At 50.8% G+C, this 22,297-nt stretch overlaps 1 protein-coding gene across 2 annotated transcripts in view; it reads left to right on the plus strand.

Annotated features, from left to right (window-relative positions):
• BID (BH3 interacting domain death agonist) overlaps positions 1 to 22,297 on the plus strand; it is a 506,113-nt gene that overhangs the window by 207,227 nt on the left and 276,589 nt on the right. For both annotated transcript variants that reach the window (XM_085652162.1, XM_085652163.1), the window contains exon 3: positions 20,087 to 20,226. In XM_085652162.1, coding sequence (XP_085508288.1) covers positions 20,087 to 20,226 — 140 coding nt within the window. The remainder of the gene's footprint in view (positions 1 to 20,086; positions 20,227 to 22,297) is intronic.

Here is a 22,297-nt window from a genome sequence, read left to right on the forward strand (position 1 = left end):
CCGGCACCACATAGAGAGCTGATACCTTCAGGAGCTCCACCTAACACAATCTACAACGCCATGATTGGCACAGGCTGGTGCGAGGATGCTTACACATCGCTATACTCTAATTACGCAAGGTCCGCCATGGCAATTGCGCCAAGCCGTGCATGATGATGAAGGAAGATACGTGCTCTTTGCTGGCACACTACACAGACACCCTGTCATATTGGCCGTGGTTTATGGCCTAACACAGCCCAACGTTTGTTCCGTGGTCTGGTGGCTGATCGACAGCCTGGGCCCGGGTGTTATCTTTTAGGTGAGGTCTTCAGTGTGACTCTAGATGACAAGCTGGACCCATCGGGCGGCTCTGGATGCCCTAAACCCCAATGCTGCGTCCCAACTTAGCATGCTTATGCAGGGCAACTACCTAAGTGATGTCTGGCGGCTTACACACAAGAGTAGCACAGAGGGCACCTGCGCCACGGCTTTCCACATGGTCACGTGTAGACTACTGGCCTGTGACACACAAACCTGGGCCACCTCAGTTGCACACCTGCCCTGCACTCTCTCAGACCACGCCCCAGAACTACTGGAACTCACATAGCTGCTGGCAGCCCATCAAACCTATACCTGACATCTGCCCCCACGGGCACTCCGAGATGCGACTTTCTACAACGAGGTCCGTATCACGATCATTGACTACTTCACAACCATTGAGAGCTCCGTGTCCTCCCTATCGACACTATGGGATGCGTTTTAGGTAGCCATCCGTGGAATGTGTATTGCAAAACAATCGGGCATCCTCAGGCCAATATGAGGGTAACTCACCAGGCTGGAAAGTGACAGTCACTCCCTAGAGCTAGACTACTATACATACAAAAAAGCACTGCTACTATAGCTGTTATTCGGGAAAAACCAACTGAGTTGGATGAGTAGGAGCCATACGAGAAATAGCTAGGCTGCTAGGCAACGGCGCACTGATATGGGGAGGGTGACCACTCTGGGAAAACTCTAGCAGGCATGTGCCACAAACCCCGGGCCTCCGCCTACAAGATGGAGCTCTTTGGATGAAAGGCAGGAGCACCAGACCACTCCTGCGGGGCTCATGCAAACAATGACCTCCTGCTATTCCAAGCTCTATGAGGCCACGCCAGTACATGATGCGGGGGAGCAGGCTGTGTACCTGCACTCCATGCAGCTGCTGTGATTGGACTGAGCTCACCAGGCATACCTAGACTCTCCCTTCACCGTGGAGGAGATACTGCAGGTCATTCAGAGCCTGCCGGGCAACAAAGCGCCAGAACTGGATGGAATGACCACTACTTTTTACAAAGAATTTTCTCCCATACTAGACCCAACCACTTACTAGCGATTTATGAGGACTCTCTGGAGATCAGGGTCTTACCATCTTCCCAACGAGAAGCAGTCCAACACCAGATAAGCCAGCGGACTGTTGTGACTCATACTGGCCGCTCTCCATGATCAATGTCGATAACAAAATCATTGCCAAACTTGAGCGAACCACCTCCCCTATTTGATGCCCACTATCGTTCGACTGGATCAATCTGGCTTTATCCTGGGGCGGTCTACCACACACAACCTCTGTACAGTATTCGCCCTCATACACACTCTGGACCTTCAACTTGCCATCACACTACTGGATGCCACAAAGGCCTTCGATTCCCTTGAATGGCTGTATCTGTTTTTGATACTTGCGCCTCATTCCTCGATTCCTCCAACAGATCTAGCTTCTTCACAGTTCCCCCACTACCAGCCTCTGACTCAATGGAATGTTGTCCGACCCCTTCTCGATAACTTGCGGGACAGGCCAGGGGTGCCCACTGTCCCTGATCTTATTTGCCATGGCAGTGGAGCTCCTCACGGCCCGATTAAGGCAGCACCATGCCCACTGTGGTCTTGGCTTCACGGCTAGGGATCTGGTAGTATTGATGAATGAAGACGACATGACCTTATACATTCAAAAGCCACAAGTGAATCTAGCCCCAATAATTCACAAGGGTATACGGTTCAGGAGATACTCCAGTATCCATGTTATATGGGCCAAGTCCACTCATTTTCACACACAGACTACACACAGCCCTTCCCTTCCGAATACCCACTGCAATGGGCATCTGATCCGGTTCGCTGCCTGGGTGTCTGCTTTAGCTTCCCAGTGTGGTCCCGCCTGCCACTATCCGTGACTGGATGGATAGCGATAGCAAAAACAATCATCCTACCCAAGTTCCTGTACAAATATACCTCTCCCACTCACTGCTCAATTCCTGCGCCAGCTGCCCTCCAACCTCGTGAAACTGATCTGGGCCGGTAGACATTTCATAGGAAATACTCACTCTTCCTCTCGAACAGGGGGACTAGGTGTTCCGACATGGCTCTTCATGCGCTTAGTGCTCAAGCTCAGTTCATTCACTTCTGGCTCTAACCCACGTAATTCCAGCCACATACTATCGATGTGGACAATGCCACAGTCTGTCCACTTGTCACAAAAAAAACAGTGCTTTATGCACCTTACAATCCGCCACGAGCTGAGTTAGATATGGTGGAGTGCGTGCGGTGGGCGAGGAATGGTATGAGACGACACGCTGGACATCCCTATCTCTATGCGCCCTCCGTACCCTTCAGGAACAACCCCCTCTTGTCGTCCCTGCATTTCGAGGGCGCCAGGGCTAGGGAACGTGAGTGGGATTTTGCCGACCTATACTCAGAAGACCAATTCATACCTGCGTTTGTGGCTGCTGGAGTGGCACATCCAACAGCGCTCCAGATTTTACTCTACCACCAACTTCGTGCCACCCGCAGTGTTTTACAAGACACTTTCCTCGCGCCCCCACCCACTCTACAAGCTCTGGAGCACATTCTCACTAATCCCTCACCACGCAAAATAGTTACTTGCCTACGCCATTATGCTGGCCACGGCACCTGTCCGGGTGCTGGTAGCATGCACAAACAGACGGACCCCCATCACAGAACCCCAATGCTCCTACTGTTCCCAGACAGTAGCCCTCTCATCCAACTATAGACTTCAGCTAATACACTTTAAATTCCTCCACCGCTTCTAACGCACCCAGCTACAGCTCTTCTGCATGGGCTTGGTGGCGAACGCATGCTGTCTTCGTTGCCCTGCCCCTCCTGTCTCCTCTTACACTTCGTGTGGGATTGTCCACGGGTGGTGGGTTTCTGGGTTGGAGTGTTCTCTTCCATACACACCGTCACTGGGCACTCCCTACCACAAACTCCCCTAGTCAGCCGATTGGGTTATGTAAAGGATGTCCCCCCAAGGGACCTTCGACTAACGGCTATTTTCCGACTCCTGGCCAAACGCTGAGTGGCCATGTACTGGGCAAGACGGCCTGCCCCCTCTATAGATACATGGTTGCAGGACACAACATCATACTGCCAGGAGCAATTATCACACTTCTGGGAACTAATGCCACAACGCAACTGCCTGAAGGACATTTGGGAACCTCGCCCCCACATATCAAACGAGGAGGGCCCTACTCCCTGATATTACCCCCTTCCTCTCAGGCCCTAGGCAGACCTGCACCCAGAGACCTAACTGAACCTGCTCATCTGCACCATGATGCCTGTGAAATGGATGCCGGGATTACAGGAGCCCTGTAGTCTCACGCCCCATTGACTAATGGTCAGATAGCAGTGCTTACTAAATTTTGGGGAAGGCTAAGTCGCAAGTGTCGTATTTGAGGCCTTCCATTGAAGGGCACGTGTTAATTAGCACTGTATGTCTGATTGCTCTGTGCTGCGCCTCCGTTCCCTCGTCTCCTATTTGCTGATGTTTAAACAATGTTGTTTATCACTTAATGCCGATAAAGAAATACATTTTAAAAAACTATGAAGGCTCCTAGAAATGTTAAGAACAACCAGAAAACCTGAAGGTTATTTGTAGTAAATCTACTGGCAAATATCAAACAGATTGAAGGCAAGTGTTTTGGAAGCTGATGAAGACATTCCTAAACTAATGCATGAGCTTTCTTTCAATTAATCGGTGTGACGGCTTCTCCAAAAAGATTTCAGGACAGGCAGTGTTCAATGGAAAACTGTACAGGAACATTTTAGTTCCTTGTTGCACTCAGAATGATTAAATCATCATTTCCAAAGAAACACCTCTTACTGAAAAAAAACCTTTTTGGAAAAAAATGACAGACCTTATTTATTGGTAGCAAAATTTTTATGTACTTATCTGTATTATACTCATTCCTGATACGATTTCTCAATTCATAGCATTAATAACAATCGTCGTTTTTAGGAGTGACGACAGCATATTTCATCCTTTAACTTTTACTAGAAGAGTTGTATCCGTTCCATCACATTTGCCCTCATTTTCACGACATACTCTTTCAGTGTTGTAGGAGAGTAGGGTCTGCTTCCTATGGTCACCCCCACTTTTTGCTTTTGCTTCACTGGTTTTCGACTTAGATGTGGCTGTGGGCCTGTTTATCAGACCCACAGCCCAGCTGTTCTCTCTCTAAATTCATACTATGTACTTTAGGTACATAACCCAATTGGTAAGGATCACCCTATAGGGCCCTGTACAGTGTACCTTAGGTACCAAGGGCAAGTGTGTACCCTAGGACTACCAGGGGCTGCAGCATGTATTATGCCACCCCTGGCTGGCTTCCCATCATGACACAACTGGCTGATTACTCAGCTGGGGCAAGGTTGTGTAATCACCCCTTGCTTAAGTGTAGTATCCCTATACCTACCTTATATAGACACATGGGTAACCTTTCAGTCACTCCTATGGCAGGCCTTAACAATCCTGAAGGCAGAGTGCTTGGTAACATGTGAAATGGTGCTCTAGCATGAGCTGAGCCTGTCTGCAGCTTTCGGAACCATGTCCTTATAGCTGTTCTATGATATCGCCTACCATATACTCTCAAAATGCCTTATAATCCTCGCGGTTATGGTAACTATGGTTTGTCTTTATCAAAAAATGTCGTGTAAGGTGTCTAACACTTTGGAATACTACACCCACACCATTTCTGGCAATGAGGATAGTATTCCTCCCTTCTAGAGGTAGAAGACATGTTGAAAACCTACTACCCGGTTAAAGTTAACCAGAGCCCCAGCATCACAAAATGGATGCTGCTGCCACAGACACAAGTCTGACCTCCTGCTGCTGGGAGTCCTTCCAGCGAGGGAGGCTTGGACAATAGCTTTCCTGCCTTGGGAGGTGCTAGCACCACCCTAGACAGGGCTTAGTGTATTGGGGCAGGGAGGGATGAAAGAAACGAGACACTGCCTGGGGCACACAAGGTATCCCATGCATAGTCCGGTTCAAACCGGTGCTGGGGCACTCCAGCCCCAGTCCTGGCGCGAAACTGGACAAAGGGAAGGGTGTGTAACCACCCCCCTCCCTGGTCCCACCCATAGGAGGGACCTAGCAGGTAACCCAGCCCCCCAGATTAGTATGAGTGGGAGCTGAGTCCCTAAGACTTTGGATTATCCTGAACTGAAACAAGACACGAAACTCTGGACATTCGACAAGAAGACTGAAGAATCTCCCTTGTGGCCAAGGAGTGGCCACCCTGTGCAAACAGGCACCAACAAGCGACCTGCCGTTTACTTTGCCCAAGTTCTACGAAGAACCGACTGCAGAGCCCGACCAGCGCCTTGACCTCCAGACTTCTCTGACCCTGATCCACATCCGAGCTGAGATCCGTGGAGGCGACGAGAGACGTTGGACCGGCTACCTGGGAAAATTGGCGAGTAGCTTCCAGCACAGCTTCTGAGGCACCCTCGAAGTTGTGCTCTGGGGACTGAGAAGCCCCAACCCCGAGCACCATCTGCACCGAAGATCAGCCCTCCACACTCCTCGAGTTCTGCGTGGGGCCCTTCTGCATTTTCCTGCTCGACGCGTCTGTCCGGTTGCTTGCCCGTTGGCTAGTAGCCTCAGTGACGACGAACCCTTGACTTTCCATCGCTGGTTTGGCTCCTCCGGACTGGCCCTTGCTTCCCTGTGAAAGAGAAGCACCTCAGACCTTCCAGGTCTGCACCTGAAGCTAATTTCCCATTCCGCGTGGGGTGCCTTTGCCAAGGCTTGTTGACTCCGAAAGGGACGTCGACTCCGCCAGCAGCAAGATCCTTCGTGGGACAGCTCGTATCCTGGTTCTGGTCGTCCTCGACACCTCCTGGTCCACGCAGCTGCAGAGACAAGCTTCACGACATCACCTGTGTTCTGCACGACATCGCCTGGTTCCTTCCTGGTTCCACACGGTCACTGGCTAGTGACCCAGACTTTGCCCCCTCTGCTTGCAGGTGTTCTTCCTTCAAGATCCATCCTTGGATCCACCGGACATCTTCCTCCTGGGCGCCTGCCAGCATCTGTTCTTCAGGCATCCATAGGATCCAGCGACGACACCCGACACATCTTCACACCTATGCACCCGTCTCCTGTGGGTGAGGTAACGCGAGTACTCCGGTGCTCCAGTGGATATTGACTATCCCAAGTGTCTAAGTCTCTAGTTGCTTCCTCCTAGTTACTTCGGAAGTGTCCTTATTCTTCCTATTTCTAATTGCTACATTCCCATTGACTTTAACGTAACCCGCTTGTGTGTTTACACACTGCACACGCTTCCCGTGGGCCTCCCACTTCCTAACTTTTGGTAGGGTAGTGTAGCCCCAGCGATGCCCTAGGCCTACTCCCTGTTCGTGACGTGGTACTTCTACCACTTTCTTAGTATATGGTTTGCGTGGCCCCTGGGCCTAACTGTATTTTTCCTGTGTAACTTAACGTATGCTACTTAAAAAATTGTTGTGCTTAGACCTCTGAACTCATAAAGAGTGCTGAGGGTATATGTTAGAATAAATACATTCTAATTTTATATATATCTGGTGTGGTGTCCTTTCATTTGGTACTAAAGGGATTATAATGGTATAACAGCAGGCCTCACATGCCATACAGGGTTTAGCCTAAGACTGCTCTTGTCCATGCTACCACTAGGATAGCTGGTCTATAAGGTTGACTTTACAACCAATCACCATAAGGGTTGTTTGGACTGATACAAGATGTACACTAGAACTAGTGACATCATATATCAGGCCAACTTCTCACAAGTGTCTTCACTTTTTCTCTTTTTTTTTTTTTAACAACAAATTTTATTGATTTTCTGCAGTACCAAGTGGGCAGAGCCCAACAAAAGTTATACATGTAAAGGACAGATTGTAGAAGCTGTAAGTACTGAAACGTATCCCTCCCAGAGGTCTGCGGAACATCAGACCGAACTCCCCCTCCCGTCCCAACCCACGCACCACGCATCCCATGAAGAGCAAGACCTAGTTATAACAAATCAGTGTCCTTCCTCGTCTGCAGTGGGCTAACATATCAAACAGGCGAGTCATTCACAACCAGCCGCTCGAGAGGGTCCTGATTAGCCCGTGGTTCAAGGAGGGATAAGTCAATACCTCGATATTTAGCCCACCTGGCCCAGATCTTCCCATGCTTCTGAGGACAACCCCTTGCCTGAAACACCGCTATTTCGGCTGACATACATTTATCTAGCGCCTTTTTCCATGTCGCAATACCGGGGGGCGATGTAGCTTTCAATGTTGTGCAATGTCCCGTTTGGCAAGTGTGTGGCCCAAGAATAGGAGGTGTCTCTTCTATCTATCGCCCCCGATGTCCTCAGTGCTGTCTAACAGTGTAATTCTGGGATCTGCTGGGATGTCCCACGCCAGCACCCGCCCCAAGCATGCCAAAACGCCCGACCAGAAGTGTTGTAGCGCCGCCCAGCTCCAGACAGTATGGAGGAATGACCCGTCGTGCGAGTCACAGCGGAGACGTGGGGGAATGGATGGCCCCCATCCTCCAGAGGCGGAGGCAAGTTTAATAGATTCAATGGAGGTACTTGAATTGAATCAGCTGGTATCTAGTGGAGACAGCAGAGTACCTGGGGCTAGCCAGCGCTTCAACCCAGTCATCGTCCGTCAGAGCCGGTAAATCCGCCTCTCACACTACCCGGGTCCGATGTATGGTAGTTTTGGAGTGTGTGGTGAGGGTTTGATAAATTTGACGAATTTTGTGGGCCCCTAGGTCTCCCATTAACAATCTACCCTCAAGTGGATGGAATTCAGTTAAAGATGCGAGACCTGGACACACGCCTCCATATCTGGATCACCGTCCGGCAAGCCGGAGGGAGCGCGTCTTAGGGCGAATTACTGTATAGTATGTGAAGCGACGGAGTATCTGCCATGAATAGCCGTTCCACAGCATAGGCTGGGTCGGTCTGAGAGTTGTACCACCGTACATTAATCACCAAGTGCTGCGAAGCCCAGTAATATGCCCAAACGTCGGCCGCCGCAATCCCGCCGCAATATGTGGCCTGAATTCACGTCGTCAGAGCCACCCGGACTGACCCCCACCCCTCCCCAGGAACCTGTTCAAGAGCGCATTCACTTGGAAAAACCACGACGGGGGAATAGGATACGGATAGTTCTACAGCCTATAAAGCAAGCGTGGTAGGGACACCATTTTAAAAATGGCGGATTGACCATACAGCGAGAGAGGGAGGAGGGACCACACCGTCGTTTCGTCACGCACCGTGTAGAGCAAGGGAGCTATGTTGTGTGAACACGCCACGTTGGGACACTTTGTAATATACACTCCAAGATATTTGAATCCCTCATCTGTGACAATCAGCTGCGAAGCCCATGCCTGACTCTTCTGCTCTCCGCAGATGGGAAACAAGATGGATGTGGATGGGTTAGCGCACAGCCCGGATGTCTCGTCAAATATCTGTAGAATCCGAATTGCCCGGTGACCCAGGGATCAGACATGAAAAATAGGGCGTCCTCCGCATATAACACAATCTTATCCGAGCACTCCGGCGACCAGACCAACCTGCGGAAAACCGCATCAAGGCGTACCCACGCTGCCTAGGGCTCAATAGCTAAGGCGAATAATAGCGGGGAAAGGGGGCATCCCTGTCTCGTTCCCCTGCAAATAGGGAAGGGGGCAGAATGATATCCGGCAACACGGACCGTGGCAGTAAGGCTCGTATATAACAGCTTCATGTAGGTGTGAAAACGTAGCCCCAAATTGATAGCCTCTAGGAGTTTAAAAACGTAGGTCCAGCTCAACGAGTCGAATGCTTTATCAATGTCTGCCAGCAAAACGGCTGCGGGTCGTCCCAGCCGATGTGCGTCCGCTACCGCGTTGTGTCCAAGTCTAATATTGTGTCTGGTGGAGCGTTGCGGCATCAAGCCTGACTGGTCTGGGTGTACCAGATCCCCAATGAATGTGCGGAGGCGGTTGGCCAGAACCTTCCCCAGCAGCTTAGGCTCGAAGTTTAACAGGGAAATTGGGGCGATAAGAACCCGGATCTTCCGGGGGGGCGGCCTGGTTTGAAATCGCACGGGAACCCATTTGGACCCGGCGCACGTCCCTGGTGCGTATTGGATAGAACTGCCTGTAGCACGTCTAGGGAGATGGGCTGGTCCAGGGCCTCATGCTGGTCATCGGAGAGGCGCCAAGGGGAAATATCTGAGAAAAAGTCATCAATGAGATGGTCGGCAATTACCTCACGTTCATCATATAATGCCGCATAGAAGTCGGCAAATGCCTGCACTACCGCCTCAGGGAAAGCACAGACGTCGCCGTCTAGGGACCGTAATAGAGGAACCTGCGTCAGGGACGCTTTGGCCTGACACAGTCTATGGAGCATCTGGCTGGACTTGTCGCCTCATTGGTAAATCCTATGTTGGGTCGCAAGCCAAACCTCTTTAGCGCTATCAGTGAGCAGCTGGTGCAGTTGATGCTGCACATGTAGAAGATTGCGACGGGCTCCGGTGTCGGAGCCCTTTACCATCAGGGATTGTAAAGTGGTCTGCCTATCTTCCAATTCTTGTACCTGAGCCAGACGCCGCCGTTTCTCCCCAGTACGATAACTGATATCGGCCCCTCTAATCGTAGGCTTGAAGGCCTCCCATAAGACGGTCGGGGACGGGGATGTCCCGGCATTACGATTAAAATAGTCGGCTATTGCCCGATGCAGCATCTCCCTATACCCGACATCTCTGAGCAACCAGGGAGACATGCACCACCAGTAGGGAGTACGGCGGGTCTGCAAGCGGAGTTTGAGTAGGACTGGTGAATGATCCGACAGACTCCGAGGCAGGATGGAGGTGTGCGACACTCCGTGTACATAACTGTGAGGGAGGAACAAATGATCTAGGCGCGAGAGGGTGGGATGGACGGATGATGCAAAAGTGGCTTCGGAGGGATGAAAAGCCTGCCACGCGTCGGCCCAGCCCAGCCCAAAGTGTGTGTCAGTACGTTCAGCTTGGACCTGTGAGAGGGAGCATCTAATGGTCTGGCCCCCCCACATGTCCATGGGACCCATTATGTTGTTCCACTCTTCCCCCAGAATCGTCAGACCTCCGGGGAGATCTCCCCACAACTGCGTTATTTTGTTGATGAAAGTCTGGCCAAGCGGAGGGGGGGCGTAGACGCTGCCTATTGTAATCTGTTCCCCGGCTATAGTACCAGAGATGACCGTGAAGCGGCTGCCTGGGTCCAGCCACTGTCGTGTAACCTGGAGTGGAACTCTACGGTGGATTAGTACTGCTGTACCACGTGCCCCCGTGTGAAGCCTGAATGGTACACCATGACGAACCCATAGCGGGAGAGGCATGGGGCTTTATTGCCCAGGAGATGCATCTCCTGTAGTAGTAGAGTGTCGCTTTGCCTTATGGAGCACCGCCCCCCATTTGACCTTGTTTAATAAACCCCGTACATTCCAGGTAAGAATGTGATGTTCTCCCAGTGGCGGGTTACCGGCCGTGTGGGTCATGTCTGGTCCTCAAAGTGGAGCGCAATAGAGGATGTGGAGATGTTAGGATACAGTTGTGCGTCAAAGAAATAACAAACAACTCTCCCCAACTCCCCCCCATACTTCCCGAAACACGGAGTATCTGTCGCGGTGGAATTTTGACCCAGGCCCCAAACTAGATGACCCAAGCGGTTCTCCAAATGGACCCCACCCAACCTTACCCAGCATAACTCAGAACGTTGAGGGCGTGTTAAGTTCAATACCTTCCAGGGCAAATACGAAGAACTACGACCCCATGAATCAAGACACCCCAATGTGTGACCATCGCTGGGGGCCTGTCCAGTCTGTGAATAGAAGAGAACAGAAAAAGTCTGGGACTGCCAGGGCTACCTCAATCTTCTGTGCCCGTCTGACTCTGAGCACGGCAATTGGAGCGGGATCGGTGTTGCCGTCCAGCTGCGTCGCTGCCCTGTCGGCCGCTCCTGTGTGAACTTTGAGAGGAGTATGAGTCTGTGTGCGGTGGCGAGTGCGGCTTAAGATTGCGTCTTTCGTCCGTCCACACAAACACTTCCTCCGGGCTATCGAAGAAGAACGGTTTGGCATTGTAGATCACTTTCTTGCGGGCCGGGAACAGTAGCGCATAGGATAAGTTCAGCTCCCTTAGTCGTCGCTTGGCCGCTACAAAGGATTGACGCTGTTGCTGGACCAGCCGGGTGTAGCCCGGAAAGACCATGATGGGCTGGGACTCAAAGGTCATTTTGTCTTTGTGTAGGCGGGCGAGGCAGAGGATGGCGTCCCGGTCCACATAGTTAAGTAGTCGAGCAATAACAGGTCTCGGGCGCTCCCCAGGCAGCGACTTCTTGGTCAGAGCGCGGTGGGCCCTCTCAATCAAGAAGCAAGAGGACATGGCCCCGGGGGGCAGCAGTGCCCTGAGCCATCCAGAGAGGAAGGCATCCATCGAGGGTCCCTCACAGCCCTCCGGAAAACCCACCAGGCGGATGTAGTTGCCCCGGGCCCGCCCCTCCGCGTCTTCGACCCAGGCTGCAAGTTCTTTGGAGACCACCGTCAGACTGTCTACCTTTGTCTGGAGGGTGGAAACAGTGTCCTCAACAGTGGAGACCCTTGTCGCCGCCTCGGTGATGCGGTCGACCGATTTCTGGAGATCCTGGCGGAGGAACAACACCTCCGAGCCCACAGCTCTGATCTGGACCTCGAGGGCAGTTCGCGACTGATTGATGGCATCTAGCAATGTCTGTCAGGACACCACTTAGCGGTACAACTAGGAAGAAACCACTAACCTGGTAGGAACGGCAGCAGGGGCGATGGTTCGTAGAGCGTTCCCCTCGTCCCGGAAGCGCACCTCTCACAGAGGGAAATACACACCACTCCGTTTGATGACGCTCCTGGGAAAAAGGGAAGGGGGAGAAAACAAAGACGGCTCAACAGAGCGACCCCTCTGGACTGTGGTGAAAGGATAGCACTGGAGGTTCACTGCTCTAGGTCTCACTCATCGGAGGAACTGTAGCGAAAGAAAGCAACATGAATTCCCTAACAGAAGGACCCCCAGGCTTCCCAGTATCCCTCTCTTCTTTTGGTTTCCCCCACTTACTGGTGATAAAGCTGTGATAGTCTCCAATGCTATGAGTAGAAATAATAGTTTAGACACACAACTGTAAAGTGGACTATGCCACGTGACATCGTTTTCCAGTGCCTCTTGGGGACGGGGTCCGTATTAGGCAGGAGTATAGTTCTAGTCTGTCCTTCCCCCCTCGTTGTTGACATCACAACGATGAGTGAGGAAGCTTAGTCCTGGCGTGTCGCTCCTTGAGTGCAGGGGAGAACTATGGGGTTATCACAAAACTGAAAAGAAAGGTAGCGAGAGCGCTACCACTCCGGAAAGCAAGGGTCGCGATCACAAAGTAATTCAGAGCGTGCCGCTTAGGCACGGAATGTTACCTGCACCGGTACCATCCCAGGCGCGACATGTGGGAACAGGAAGAGAGAGAGAGATCCGTAGCAGGAAGGCGCCCGACCTCCGGCGGGGAAAACACCATCCGCCTGGCGCTTCTTCGGCAAATCAGGACGACACTCTGGAAAGGTTTCGGGCGGCTTGAGGAAAGCAATGTGTAGCGAGACGCCCGACCTCCGGCAGGGAAACACCATCCGCCTGGCGCTCGTAAAGATTCGGAAGTAAGTGGTAAATTGTCAAGCCCCGTGTTGCGGAAGGGGCGGGGCTTTTATAGCCATCCAATTGGGTGGCGATCTTGTTCTGGATGCGTCTGAGGCTCGTTGAGGGCCTGCTGGGTAATGTAGTTCTTTGTGCGGGGTGCTTTCATGATCTCTACGGTACCCCCACGCAAAGTATAGCGGAAACCGGGGGGGGACATTGCCTTCCCCGCGATCCCACCAGTAGCGTCATGACAGTGTCGCTGTGTCCAATGACAGGCCTTCCGCAGTCTCCTTCCCAGCCTGGGTGGTGGTGGTGAACTTGTCCATGGTATGTTGCTTGGGGGCCGTTGCATCCTGTTTATCTCTGCGGCTCGTCCCGTCCCCTTCCAGACAGGGGCGCCGCAGCAGCGCCCCCAGTCGTCCCACAACCCTGGCCCCAGCAGATGCACGTGTCGGTTCCCTGATGTCTTGGTGCCGCAGGGGGCCCACCTAGGCGCCGCCGGGCCGCTCCTGCCCAGGAAGAGGGCCTACCGCCGATAGCACGGCCCAGACAACCCCGGGCGCAGCCGGCGTGGGAGGCCCAGGACACTGCGCCGCGTCTCTCTCTTCAGGGAAATCAGCAAGGGGGGTTAGCGACAAGGTGCATCAGAGTCAGTACCGATGATGGGCCAGGCCACCTGCCGGCAAGATCTGGGTCTCCAGGCGGTGACGCTCTCCCGCAGCAGAAGGGCTCCGTGACCACAGAGAAATGGTCGCCGATCCAGGACTCGGTTCCCAGCAAACACCCGCCTGAGCTCACCTTCGTAGCGGACCACCCAGCTCCAGGCGGGCGAGTAGACAGGACTTTGCATCTGTTAGATCAGCCAGGCCCGTGCAGGATCCAATGGGCCCCAGGCTGCCGCTGGGCCTTCCCTGGCCCCGAGCCACGGCAACCAGGTCGGCGTGTGGTGAGTGGGGGACGGACTCCTCTGTGGCGGCACTGCGGCTGTGGCGTGTCCACTCCGATCGTGTTCCTGTCAGTCCCAAGGGGACAGGCCGCCGTATGTGTGCACCCGGGGCTGCCCAGGTCAGGATCGCGATCGCCGCCACCACCTCCTTGGTGTTTGCGGCAGTCCGCAGGCACAGCCACCGCCGCCCTCCGGCCCTGGAGCGGCCTCAGACAGATGATCGTGGAGGAGGACTATTCGGCCTCTTATCGCCGCAACAGGGCCGCCGTATGTCCCTCGGCAAGCGACCCACCGGAGCTGCTGCTGGGGTCCAGGATTATGAAGGATTGAAGCCCTGGAAGGGAGCGAACAGTGGAGTCCTACCGAGACGCGTCCGCCATGTTCGGCTCCTAAGCCACGCCCCCACTTTTGCTTTTTTAATCAAGCTTTTATTTTCATAGTTGTCATCCATCTTTTTTTTTTTTTGATCAAGTGTATTGGTATTTTGAGAACAGAGCACAAAAAAAAAAATAAAGCAGCACAGTCAGACATGGTAAAGAGGTGAATTACATGGAGAAGAAGGACGACTAAGACTCGTACAACACTTTGGAAATGAGTAGAGCACCTGCAGGCAAACATTCTTATACAGGACTTGTTCGTGTCCCTCAGGGCACCAAGTTGAACCACTTGTCCCATATCTGACCAAAAAGCTCGGGACGGCCCCTGGCCTCGAAGAGGGGTTCCTCCTGAGTTCCGCACCAATCCACACCCCGTCTCCATTTCTGCATAGTAGGTGGCTTGGCCTGAGACCAAAGCGCCGCTATGTCGCGTTTCACCACAGCCGCTCCGAGGAAGCGTTTATCGGCCAGGGAACCATCGACGCCTTCGAACACTCCCAGGATCAGGCATAACAAGTCGTGGGGAACCTCCCAACCCAAGGTCTGTGTGAGCTCTAGCTCTACCCCCGCCCAGAATGGTGCAAGAGCGGGGCACTGCCATGACATGTGGTAGAAGTCTGCAGGAGTGTGGTTACATCGCGCGTGTGACAGGGACGGCCGCATACGGGCTCTGTTGAGGCACGCAGGGGTGAGGTATGCCGTGTGGAGGTAATAAAGTTGGACTAGACGCAGCATGGAGGAGGTCGTCAGGGTCTTGGGAGCCATAAGTGTATCCCTCCAATCCGCGTCGTCCAGGGGGCCCAGCCACCCCTCCCAGCGGGCACGCAGCAGGTCCAGGGAAGCTGGGCCATTGTTCACCAGGGAGCGGTAAATCCGCGACACCCCCCCTCTGCCTAAGTTCCCCATCATCACTTGGGCTTCCAGGGGGCTGAATTCCAGGAGGGATGTGGGAGATGGAATGTGTGTTCGGAGGGCATGCCGTAACTAAGTACTTGTAAAATTGGGAGGAGTGGAGGGAGTGGTGTTGCTGTAAGTCTTCAAAAGATCGAATGTGATCCCCCACCCATACTTCCCCCAGCAACGAAATCCCGATGACGTCCCATCGGCGGAAGTTCTCGAGTGACGAGACCTCCTCCAGCAAAAACCACTCCACAGAGGTGTCTGTCTGATGAGCTTCCGATCCCAATTCGTGTGGCGTAAGGCTGATCGCCATGCCATAAGTACCGTTCGAATGATGGGGGGAGGGTCCGTGGCACGGGGGTCCCATAAAGGAAGGCTTGGATCTGTGGGAAATCCATTGACCGGAGTTCCACCCGGTACGCTGGGCCGGACCAGCCGCCCGCGAACCAATCATGGATCACAATGAGCTTTGTGGCCAGGTAGTATAGGTGGAGGTGGAGATTGGTTACCCCCATGCCCCTATCATAGGGAGGTATGCAGCAGTGCACCAAATACAATCTTGACCTCCCGCCATCCCACAGAAACCGGGTAAGGGCACTGTCTACTTCCCGGAACCAACCCCCCGGGAGATGAAGGGTGATATTTTGTAAGATGTATAAAAAACGGGGTAGGACCATCATTTAAAAAAAAAAAGCGCTCCTGTCAAGGGGATTGAGGGAGAAGCGACTGCCATTTCTTGAGGTCCGCCTTGGCCTTAGTAACCAGGGGCGTGATGTTCAGGGCCCATTTGAGGTCTGGAAGGAGGGCGACCCACACCCCCAAGTACTTAAACGATTGCCTGCGCAGGGGGATGTTCTTCTGCTAGTCGAAGCACGCCCGGGATGGATGCAAGGGAACCAATGTGGACTTAGCCAGGTTGAGCCGGAGGCCGGCGACCCGTTCGAAGGCTAGGAGGGCGTCCAAGCACCTCGGACCTGAGCTCTCTGGGTCCGCCAGGAAGAGGAGGACGTCGTCGGCATACAAGGCGATCTTATCGATCTGGTATGGGTCCCAAGCCCAGCCTCGTATGAGGGGATCTTGACGGACAAGGGAGGCCAGAGGCTCCATTGCTAAGGCAAATAAAAGCGGCGAGAGCGGACAGCCCTGACGAGTGCCTCTCCGAATGGGAAACTTCTCCGAAAGCATGCCATTAATGAGGACCCTTGCCGTGGGGTTGAAGTATAGGACCTGGATAAGGTGCCAAAACCCTCCTCTCCAACACGTCCCCAAGTTAGTTCCAGTCCACCATATCGAATGCTTTTTCGAAATCAACGAAAAGCAGAGCGAGATACGGGGTGAGGTGGTGACGGTGTGCCAGGGCAAGGTGGAGACGACGGATGCAGTGCCGGGTGCTCCGGGCAGGCATAAAGCCACACTGATCCGGGTGAACCAAATCCTGCAAGTGTGGGCAGAGTCGCTGGGTCACGGCAGTGGCAAAAATGTTTACCTCGGTGTTTATGAGGGAGTTGGGGCGGTAGTCTGCACAGGCAAGGGCTGCGTCTTTGGAAGGATCACTATCGTGGCCACGTTGGTCTCGGGTTGGAAGGACCCCGTGTCTACTACATGTTTGAACAGCTCCGTTAAATGCGGGACCAGTGTGTCACGATAAGTGGCGTAGTATTCTTGGGGGTAACCTTCGGGCCCGGGCGTTTTGCCGGAGCGCAACAGTGTAATGGGCCTGTGTATCTCCTCCTGGGTGAGGGGGAAGATCAAGCGTCTCCGAGACCGTTTGGGAGAGGCAGGGCAGATGAGTCCCAGTTTCAGATAGCAAGTCAGCCAGGGTGGTCCTGGGAGGTCGAGCCGCATAAAGGGCAGCATAATAGCCCGCGAAAGTTTGGGCGATAGCATGGGAGGTGGCTTGGAGAGCCCCGGGCTCCTCACAAATCTCAGGGATAATGCAGTTGCCTTTGGGGTAAGACACTAAGTTGTGAAGTAATTTACAGTTTTTATCACCCCAGCCATACACGCGTGCCACAGAGGAGCGCCAGAGCATTTTAGCGGCCCCCAGTGAGATCTGGTAGATCTCTTCTCTGATCAGTTTAAGCCGACGCTCGGAATCATCGCTGCCCGTGCCCGCTAGGGCCCCCTCCAACTGTGCTGCCTGGGCCTCCAGCTGTATGAGTCAAGCGGTCTGCTCCGCGCGTTTCGCGTGAACCAAACCTCTAGCCACCCCACACATGGTGGCCTTGCCTGCCTCCCATAACGTCCCAGACGAAGAGACCGAGCTCGTATTTGTCGAAAAATAATGCCTCAGTTCCTGCCCGAGGGATTCAACAAGTTCCGCGTCTTGCAGGAACCAGGCGTTCATCCGCCATGCCGTACGGGTACCATTAGGGGGGTTCCCAAGATGGAGGGAGACGGGGGAATGATCCGAGATGCCTCTTGGCAAGATAGAGGCCCCGGACATCAGGTGACAGTCTGGGGCAGGTAGTAGAAACAGATCAATGCGAGAGTGGGAATGGTGGGCCGCCGATGTATGAATATATTGTTTCCTGCGGGGGTTCCAGACCCTCCAAGCGTCGCAAAGACCCATAGCAAAGGACCAGTCAGACAGGCGTTTAGCAGAGGCAAGGCGGGCTGCTGAAGGAGCATCTGTTGTCGTACGAGGGTTGCAGAACGGCGTTGAAGTCCCCCCCCCCCCCACCCCACCCCGATGACAGTCAGACCGTGAGTAAAGGAGCAGACCACGAGTGTGAGACGGCAAAGGGCAGAGGCCATTGAAGTAAGTAATAGTAGTAATAACACTGAAGTCTTCTGAGGATGAATAGTAGATTTATTGTCAGAGCGTAGATAAAGCATGCACCGCTCCAGCTGACCAGACACCAACTGACTCGTCTGGAATGCAGCTATGATTCGAAGTAGGTACTTAGATCACAATAAGAATTCCAACAAGAGAATAGGAACGGACACAAAGGAAGGGCTAATACAAGAGGGGAAGATCAGTGAATACATTGAGGATAGTAAATATTTATAACAGCCATGTTGGCGGGGGGAACGTAAGTGCACAGGAGGTTAACTGGATGTTCCTTGATCATACCCGTTAGGGCCACGTACCGGCCATGCGTATCCATCTCGGCCAGCGCCAGGGTAAAGGGAAGATCCCTCCTGAGCAGTATGGCAACCCCCCGGGAACCCCACGCAAACCTAAATGCCATACCCTGCCAAACCCATACCGGGCGAGGAAATTGCATTGGGTGCCCATAAGGTGTGTTTTTTGTAGGAACAAGACATCTGGCTTATGTCGCTGGGCGCCACGGAGAACAGCAGTGCGCTTTATGCGGTCTAATAGGCCGTTGACGTTCCACGAAAGGATGTGGAGGGATCTATGCAAAGTGAACGACATTGGGGTGGGAAGTGCGCGGAGGAGGCAATGCAAGCGTAGATCGGCCCGAGTCCCAAGGGAAGTAGCGTTTCCTGGCCGGTGTCTTTGGGTAAAGGTTGTGCATTTTGGTGACTCTCATGTCGTCGCCCATGCCATACATGCTTGAGTTGCTACCAAGAAAAACAAAAAACAGCTGCCCGCAGGCAGCTAAAAACAACAAACAATCGGGAGACAACGGTCTACCCACCCTTCCTCGCCTCCCAACTCCCCCCACCCTACACTTCTGAAGACGAAGCATCTGTCGCCCTGGAAAGGAAAACATTCAAAACAACAACCCACTAGTGAGTCTTACTGCTAAGCTAAAACGGTTAGCTAAACATGAACGTGGCAGAGAAGGGCCCCCCCATCCATAGAGCCGGATAAGAGATTCTTCAACAGCTGCAATTACATTTAAGCTAATATGCATCAAGAAGTACATTTAAGTTCAGGTGTTGGAATAGGAAACAGTTCACACGTGCACCACTGTTTTTTTGGTGTGCACCAAGGGGGTTCTTAGGACCATAGACACCCCTGGTATTGCCTTTCCTAATTTGTGATTTCCTATTGGGAAATTTGGAAATACAAAACCATTCGTGCCTAAATGGTTTCGCATTTCCTAAATAGCGATTTCCTAATAGATATTTCTATTCAGTAGGAATTGCTATTAGGAAATTTCTATTTTATACTCTCCGTTTTCCATTTCCTAAATAGAGATTTCCTGGGATTCGCTATTTAGTAAATGCAAAATGGAATTTTCATTCATATGGGCCTTTGTTCATTCAAATATTTCCCAAATTAAGCACCGCAGCCCCAATAGATATTCTAAATTCTGAGATCATCAACAATTCCAGTAATGAATACATGTGCCCAATTCTAAAGGTAACACATTACAGATGGTCCTGTTACAATAAACAGGCAACAATGAAATTGGCTTTCAACTTTTTCTACAAGCACATGAACGATAGGTAAATCATTTTTTACCAGTTCACGTTGTGAGACTGAACAAAGTTTCTTAGTTATCTTTTACCATAATCTACAAAAAGCAGAGCCCATAATATCATGCTAATTTTGGATTGGTTCTCCTCTACCGTTAAGTATGCCAATATCTAGTATTTTTATAGCTGCACATATTGTATATCCTAGCACATTTCATGGTACATTAAGATTATTAGGGGAAAGAGAAAAGTAATAATTTATGACTGTAATTCTAGAACTGTATTTGATGGTCACTCTTGACATTCAACAAATAGGCATTCATTTAACTGTGTCATCTTTGTTTATCAACAGTAAGTTTACCATTCAGGCCTACTTTGATTAACTGTGAACACAGCAATGCAAAAAAAGGCAAAAAAGCTTCATAGTTATTTTTGTGCACTATAACATTGACAGGGGCGGACCCACAGCTCCATGTGACCTGTTAACCAACTGCATTGATCACTTGCATGTGATAAGTGATGTGGAAATGTGTCTAGTCAGTTGAACTAATTTCCTTTTTTTCCTCCTTAGTTGAAGATTCAGAAGCTGATATATGTATTACAATAGCACATCGCCTGGCTTTGATGGGGGACGAGCTAGATAGCAGAATACAGCAAGAAGTGGTAGACAACTTAGTAAATATTCTTCTGGATGATAATCTTTCCCAAGAGGTGAGGAACATGAGTAATAATGTTAAGTTCAAAACTCAGTGTGGCAGATTGTATATAAAATGATAGACATCACAAAATTTAAATAATTTACAGTGAGTGCTACAGACATTATAATCCATGTGCTTTAAGAACAATGCACTAGTTCTTTGTTATTAAATAAGACCCTAGAAGCTATCAGTTATTTATATATTGAATTGTGTTTATTTAGGGGAGGGAGAATTTCCTTAAGCTAACTACCATCTCTGAGGGGCGGGAAGCTCCGAAGTTTCAAATCTTATTTAGCCGCAGTCTACGAAGCCAGAAACCTTTTTAGTGCAGAGGTATTGTTACGAATGTACATTTTATGTGAAGCAGCTACATGTACGCATTGACCACAAAAGGTAGTAAGAGGGTGTTTTCAAGAGAGTCCACTGGCTCTGTGGTGGAATGCTATGCAAATATGACCTATACCCAGTCTTAACTTTGTAATAATTCACAAATATTTTAATTCATTTTCCTTTTTTACCCATATTCATGAATAATCCAATGTAAGTTGTAGAGACGGTGTGTGAAAGTGCATCAGAGTTCAATAGCAGACACATTGGGAACTATTTTCAAAGGTAACTTACACTTATGAGTAATTTGCATGCGTTTACTCTTACCCTTTATTACTTTTGGCTATTCACTCAGAAGTGTAGACTTGGGTGTCACTGCCCCCTGAAAGCCCCTGGAGCATAATTCAGGAGTATAAATTGCTACTTCCAAAAAGGAGCACTAGTAAGTCCAATACCACATATGGCCAACCACTGATATTGCAACACCTCACATAGAAGATAATGGAGGTAGGACAATAAAGACAAGAAAGGAAGATCCCCCTGCCGCTAGTATCCAAAAGCGGAAAATCACGCTCTTCACTGGGATAAACAATTCCCATGCTCTGACCAAGCCAACATAGGATAAAGAAAATAAACTATTCTGCATGTATTATAAAATTATACATATTTAATACAAAATGTAATCACTATATATAATATTTCAATAGGTAAAACATAGTCCAAGATAAATATTGAATCAATAATATAAGAACATTCATACCTCATCAACCATTCCTAATCACCACAGTTTTCTTACACCATACATAGCCAATTCTCATCACTCACACTCTTCATAATATATACTTTTGAGTGTCAACAGTGTAGGTACCAAACCAGGTAGTTATCAACAGTAGCAGCAAAAAAGGACGTCATCCAAATGTTGTAATATAATATGAACTCCAAATGTTGATATAGATTCTCCAATAGATGCAGTATGTTGATACTTAATACAGGTGCCTCAATAGAACACTATAATGTTCATAATTGTAATCATTTGTCATAGGTTTCCTGATATGTTGTTGACTTTCTAGTGCTCCTATTGTAATCCGCGCCAACGCACGTTTCGGTGACTTCCCTCTAGGAGGTTACACCTTCATCAGGGCGTTCAAATGATATGATCCAGTAGTAGACAGTCGAATGTAGAGAAGGTGGAAATGCCAAGCAACAAAACCCTACAAATAGACAGATGGTTTGGTTAGCCAGAAATATGATTCAATAAAAACAAAAGCTACTAACGGAGCCTAAAGTGGAGACCATGCTCATAATGAAATCCAGAGTGGAAATCTACTTTCTCAACTGAAGTGACCAATTAAATGTGATTCATCCCAAAGAAGTGATCAGAAAAAGTCTCACTGTCCTTCTTCCGTGTCACAGATCGTGACCACCTCAAAAAGTGTCCCGAGAGAAAATAGAGATAGATGAGGAACATGCCAAGCCTGCGATAATGCTTTAACAGCTGATCAAGTTAAAGTTGGGAATAGAACCATCCAACTAAGATCAATGACAAACTGCAGGACGACAAACGTAGTATACCTCATCCTTTGCCCATGTGGGCTAGGCTACGTAGGAGAGACAGGAAGGGAAAATAAACTAGGAATAGATAAGCACAAACCCAACATGCGCAACCACAAGACAGCTGCCTCATTAGTCCAACATTGGTTCGGTCAGAAACATATGGAAAAAGATCTTAAATGGACCATAATAGAGAAAATCACACC

Source organism: Triturus cristatus, chromosome 4_1 (assembly GCF_964204655.1).
Source record: "Triturus cristatus chromosome 4_1, aTriCri1.1, whole genome shotgun sequence".
Taxonomy (NCBI): domain Eukaryota; kingdom Metazoa; phylum Chordata; class Amphibia; order Caudata; family Salamandridae; genus Triturus; species Triturus cristatus.